At 29.6% G+C, this 6,209-nt stretch overlaps 1 protein-coding gene across 1 annotated transcript in view; it reads right to left on the bottom strand.

Annotated features, from left to right (window-relative positions):
* Positions 1–5,942, bottom strand: part of LOC107474530 (uncharacterized) — a 7,203-nt gene extending 1,261 nt beyond the window's left edge. Inside the window, exons 1-2 of the mRNA XM_016094156.3 lie at positions 5,582–5,942; positions 1,362–1,591 (exon numbers count right to left, since the gene is read on the bottom strand). Coding sequence (XP_015949642.1) covers positions 1,362–1,591; positions 5,582–5,921 — 570 coding nt within the window. The 5' untranslated portion in view covers positions 5,922–5,942. The remainder of the gene's footprint in view (positions 1–1,361; positions 1,592–5,581) is intronic.
* Positions 5,943–6,209: the final 267 nt, after the last annotated feature.

Raw genomic sequence — 6,209 nt, 5'->3', positions numbered from 1 at the left:
CCACAGTAAATTCTATAAGGTAAAAATAATTTTTTTCTTACATATAAAAAAGTTAATCTAACATGAATTTAAAAGTGACATCTATTTCATGTTATTATTGCTTTATTCGAAAGTATCTATCAAATTAAGATATAGATATTTTTGTAGTACGAAATTCATCTTCTATGAATACAATGTTAATCTTTTTAGTTTATGAATATTTATATCAGTGTTCATAAACTTAATAGATATTTTTAATGATTTTTTTCAGACAAATACATAAAAATTTAGATTTTGTCTTTTTTAATTAAACACATTATTCTAATAAAACGTTAATTACATGTATGTTTTTGTTATATTGGACCAATAAAAAAAATAATTTTTGAGTTATAATGAATTGTTATTTAAAAAATATATTTTATTTTTTTATTTATCAATAAAATTTATTATTTTTATTAAATATGCTAAGTATACAATAAATAATATTAAATATTATTTCAAACAATAAATATTAAAAAAAGTAAACATTCAAAATTTAGTCTCAAAATGATTGTGTATAATATTGAACTTTTATTACATTTTGCTTAAAAAACTAATAGGTATTATTTTTATTTTGTGAGAGTAGTTTTAAAAAAAAATTGCCATTTTATTTATGAATTAGTTAAAAAAACTCTTTAGTCCCTGAATTATTTATTTTTTTCAAATTAAATTATAATATTTTGATTTATTGTATGAATGATAATTTTGTTTTGCAAAAGTAATCTTATTTAGTGCCCCTTAAACAGCCAATGTTAGCCGTTTTTTTAATTAATGTATATTTTTTTCAAAATTTAATATTAAAATATTATTTTTTTAATTAAATTTATTTATCTTGTACTCTAAATACACGTATTAAGTTTACAAATTAAAATTTTTTATTAAAAATATAAAAATTTAAGTTTTCAATATATTTGTTTTGCATTCATTAAATAAAAACATTTAAAATTTTTCACTAATAATAAATTTATTATGTATTCTAAAGACACATATTAGTTAAATATTTTTAAATTAATTATTTAAATTTTTAGTGACTAATTAATTACTTATATTATTATAATTAATTATAATTAAAAGTGAATTAATAAATCAATTATCATCTTAATAATAGGATACATTTAGATAATTAATTTTAAAAGATGATATTTTGATAATAAATTTCGAAAAAAAAATACATTAGTAAAAATCTCCAATGTCAATTTCAAGATGAGCATTCAATAATGTAGTAATTATTTTTAACAAGCTGATAATACATAATTAAACATTTGAATAAATCATACTAACAATAACATGTGTACAAAAAAATACTCCAAAAGAAATTGCACGTCAAATAATATCTTATTTACCTTGGTAAGCATATTAACACCTGCCTTTGAAGAAGCATAGGCAACACCCCCTGGCACCTGACCTCTGTTTTCACCAGAAATTGACGAGATATTGATAATGGATCCGTTTATCTTAGCAGCGCGCATGCGTAGGCATACATATTTTGACACTAACCACGTCCCAGTTACGTTAGTTTTGAACACTTGATTCCATTCCTCCTCAGGTAATTCCAAGGCCGGTTTCACATTTCCTAAGCACAACAAAAATACGGAATTGAAACACAGCAAATTATTATTAAGGCTAGAAATCAATCGTTTCTCTTAGTCTCTAGTATCAATTATTTATTCATTTATTTATGTTCATAATATTATGATCTCTCAGCAAACGATAATTAAAAGTAAAAATTATTTAAAAGAAAATAAAAATTATTCCAAAATAAAGAATATATACAAAAATAATATATTATTTAATAATATTACACTACAAGAAAAATATTGAATACCATCAAATTTAGCGAGGTAAAATACCAACAGATTTAGCGGCAGATTTTTCGACGATTACAAACAAAAATTTGTTTATTGAATTAGTTACCGTCGGATTTAAAATTCTGTACCTAAATTCGACGCTAAATAAAGGCGCAAAAACTAATTTTATTAGTGCCAAATTTAGTATTGAATTTTCCGTCAAAATTCTCCGACAGTAAAATAATTTCAATGAAATGCGGCGTTTAGGCAATGCCGATCACTTTACCGTAAGAATTTTTCCCTTTCACTTCTACAATCTCTCTCCTGCTTCACTGTGCTGTAACCACCACCACCACCACCACCACCATCCTCAGCCATTTTACGACCTAACCGAACCACCACCGCAACGTCACCTTCTGCCATCTCTATCGCCGTCCAACGTACCACCTTTCTTCCTTTCTTCTTCCTCTTCTTTTCGGCGACCTTCTCTTGCTCTTTTCATCTATCTGTTTTGACTCCGTCACTAGCCATCCAGCGCCACCACGACCCCGAATCTTCCTTCTCTTTTCACTTTCTCCTTTTTCTTCACTCTCTATCTCTCTAGCTCTCCAACTTTTTCACACAATACCAAAACTATTCTGTTCTCTATTTTTAGAATTCTCCACACTCTCTCGGCCACCCTTTACCATCTCTAACTCTGGTAACATCACAGCGCCCCAACACTCCCTTCCTTTTCTCTATTTTATTTATCTTTGTTCAGCAAAATCGTCTGACAAAAAATAGAAAAAATGGTCTAACTGATAGTTAACTAGTAAACTGCTTAAGCTAGATGGTTTTTTTTAGTTTTCAATTTAAAAAAATAAAAACTACATAAATAACTCTCTCTCTCTCTCTCTCTCTCTCTCTCTCGCGCGCGCGCGCGCGCGCGCCCATATACACACATTGTGTTGATCTTGTCATTGATTTGTTCTTCTTATGTAAGTTTTGTCATGTAAAGGCTCCCTTCTGAACATTTCTTGTTCTATTGGTTTTCTTTTTATATATTGTTTCATACCCACCCTGAACTCATATCTCTGTCATCGTCGTCTTTCTCTCTCTCTCTCTCTCTCTCTGCATTAAGCCTCTGTCTTCGATTCTCTTTCTGTCCGAACTCATTTTTCTTCTTCCTCCGCCGCCGTAAGCAAAGTTACTTCAATTTATGTTTTCTTATTTTGTTATTTTACTGATTCTAAGTTTCTGAAATTTTATTTTTGAGTTGTTGATTTTTCTATTTTTGTTCAGTTTTGCTTATTTTGTTGAATTTTGATGGATAATATATAGTTGATAGTGTTTTGTTAAATTTTTTAAAATAATTTGTTATTCTGAGTTGTTGATTTTCTGAAATAATTTTGTGTTTTGAGTTGGAATTATTGCTGATGTGATTTTGAATTTAGTTTGGATGCTGAGTTTGGAATTTTTGTTTAATTTTCTGTTTTTGGATTTTTTTTTTTACTTTAGATGATTTTGGATGATAAAAAATTTTTGGATTTTGAATTTTTGTTGAATACTTTATTAATATTGAAAATATAAATATAATAGATAAGATTCGATTTAAGAAAGAGTGAAAGAAGAACATGTAGACTCTTGATTAATTAGTTATTTTATTTCAAGTCGATAGCTTTCATATATATAACGCAAACCTTAGCTTGTATTGGAAGTGTGATTGAGTTTTTACTTTTTAGTTAAAAATAATATGATTAATGTGTATTGATTCTTAAGTTTAAGTCTTTGAATTCATTTCTTTTTGTTTCTTATATCACAAGAATTCTTCTCTAGGAGTGTTTATCTTAATTGTCAAGTAATTGAGTTTGATTAGAGTTTAGAAGTTAATTAAAATTTTTTTATTATGAAATTATAGTTCAATTTCGGTTAGACCATTAAAACAGTTATTTGACCGGTTCAATTTTGCAACTTTGATATTATCGTTTATCTAATAACAATTTTGTTTGAAGATAAATATCTGTTCATACCCTGACCCAACGCTAAGGTCCAGGTCCAAACGACAGGTCCAACCCACAAGGTTGAGCCTCACAGTACACCGACCTTCCCCTAAGAAGTCAGTGCTCTCTACGACTTGCTCTAAAGAAGTCGGAAATGAAGATTAGTTGGCAGATAATAACTGCCCCTAAAATCTCTCAATCCACTTCCAGGAGCCATATCGCAACCTCCCTAAGATAAAGGGACGGTTATCCACCTTAAAACGTGGAACTACTCTAACGGTGGTTATTGGTTCACCACTATAAATAGACTGACACCCCTCAGGTATCTCTAAGTCCAATACCCTCTAGACCTGCTCACACCCTTGTTGACTTAAGCATCGGAGTGTCTTTGCAGGTACCACCCCCATTCTCTCACACGTACAAGTCAGACGGAGGCCCCAAAGACGCAAACCCGCTCGAAGGCTTCCTTCGCCCAGACGATTGGGCCAACCCAATGAGTCCAGTCCATCCATCTCCGATTACCCATCGTAACAATATCTCTCTAAAAAACTATTTAATCCTATCTTAAAATCACAACACAATTAAGTTTTCGTTATTTTTTAATTATAATTTTTCCAACACAAAGTAGTCTAAATTATTCTTATGTTATATTTACTAATTTTTATTAGAAAAAATAATTTTAAATATAATAAATATGTAATTTTAAAATATTAAATTAAATAAAATTAAGTTGTATTATTGTTTCTTGTTTTTTTGCCTGTCTTGTATTATTGTTTCTGAAACATTTCTTCTGAATTCTGATTGCTAACGGGCCCATTATAGCCATTTTTGTTTATTTGTTGCAGGCTTGCAGTAATTGCGTATGCATTATTCGCGGCTATAATAATTCAGCACGAGTCAAAAAGCACCTCAAGCGAATCTTAATCATTGAAGCAAAAGCAGGTTTACTAATTGTTTTTTTTTTTTAACTTTTATGCGTGCTTATTTTTATTATTTTATTTATTCTTAAATAAATGTTTACCCAAAATATAGATAATATTAATTTTTTTCATTAGTAACTTCGTTAAATAAATGTGCAATTAAGTAGAAATTAAACTAGAAAGAAAGAATAAGTGTTAAATAAATTATCAAAGTAATATTGTATAATTAATTTAATTTATTTGAAACTAAAATATTTTTAATCATTTCTTTAATTTATATTTACTTAAATAAAAATATAGTAAGAATATATTTTAGTCAATATATGTATAACCAATTTCATTTTCATTCCTCTTCTTTCACAGACAAAAAGGAAAGAAAAAGGAAAAAATAGATTTAATTAGTTAATTTTTTTTATGTATGGGTTATATATGTTTGATATAAAACATTTAACCGAACAATAATATGATAATTAAAATATGAAATTGAAGACACAAATAGTAATTTTCTTATGCATTATTTGGTATTTTAAAAGTGTATTAAAATACAACAACTTAAGTTTTTAATGAATACTTAAAATATTTTTTAAGAGTCTTTAGTTTAATTTATGGTAAAAACAATATGAGAGGACTTGAATTCCAACTTGAAATTGGAACTCCGTCCCTCCGCTATTGTTAAGGGCTCAAAAGAGTAGGTCAACACAGTGATATCATAAACCTTAAGCCTTTCATACTTCTTCTGGGTTAAAAAAATGCATACTTAACAATAATATTTTTATTTTTATTTTTATTTTTATTTTTATTTTTCAAGAGAAAAAAAAGATCTCATTCCTCATAATCCATGGTTGTTGACCCCAAAATTCAGTGATGTTCCAATTACCTCTAACACCAGCGTTGTTGATCAACGCATCAATACGGCCAAATGCATTCCATGCATTCTCCACGTACTTCTCGATGGTCGCGCCGTCGGCAGTAATGTCAAGCTCCGCTGCAGCTGCTCGGAGGCCCCCGTTGGTACTGCCTCCACCCGGGGGCGTCGTCATTCCGTTGATCTCCTCACAAAGGGACTTCAGCCGATCAACGCGGCGAGCTGCTGCGACGATCCGGCATCCCGCCCGAGCAAGGTCGAGGCAGAAGTCACGGCCGAGGCCGGACGAAGCACCGGTGACCATAACAACTTTTCCAGCAAGGTAGTTCCATGGCTCTAGTTGTGACGCCATTTCACTAGTTCGGTGCTTCAATTAAATCAGTGGTTTTGGGCTTATAATATTAGTGAGTTAACTCCCAATTAATACGCGAGAGATTCAGGCGCAACAAAAAGTCTTATAAAGAAGTTTGTCAATCCTTCAATAATTTGAAAGTATAATAAAAATAATTTATTGTTGTGACGAGGATGTTATAGATAAGAATGGATATCTATTAAATGGGTAATTCAATTTTCCTATGTTAAAAGGAACAAGTCTTTATGTCGAAGGAAATTAATAAGGTTTAAAAAAGCAAATTTTGTT

This window comes from Arachis duranensis, chromosome 2, assembly GCF_000817695.3.
Source record: "Arachis duranensis cultivar V14167 chromosome 2, aradu.V14167.gnm2.J7QH, whole genome shotgun sequence".
In the NCBI taxonomy this organism is placed as follows: Eukaryota; Viridiplantae; Streptophyta; class Magnoliopsida; order Fabales; family Fabaceae; genus Arachis; species Arachis duranensis.
The sequence above is the reverse complement of the archived record's forward strand: the minus strand, read 5'-3'. Positions and strand labels throughout refer to the sequence as shown.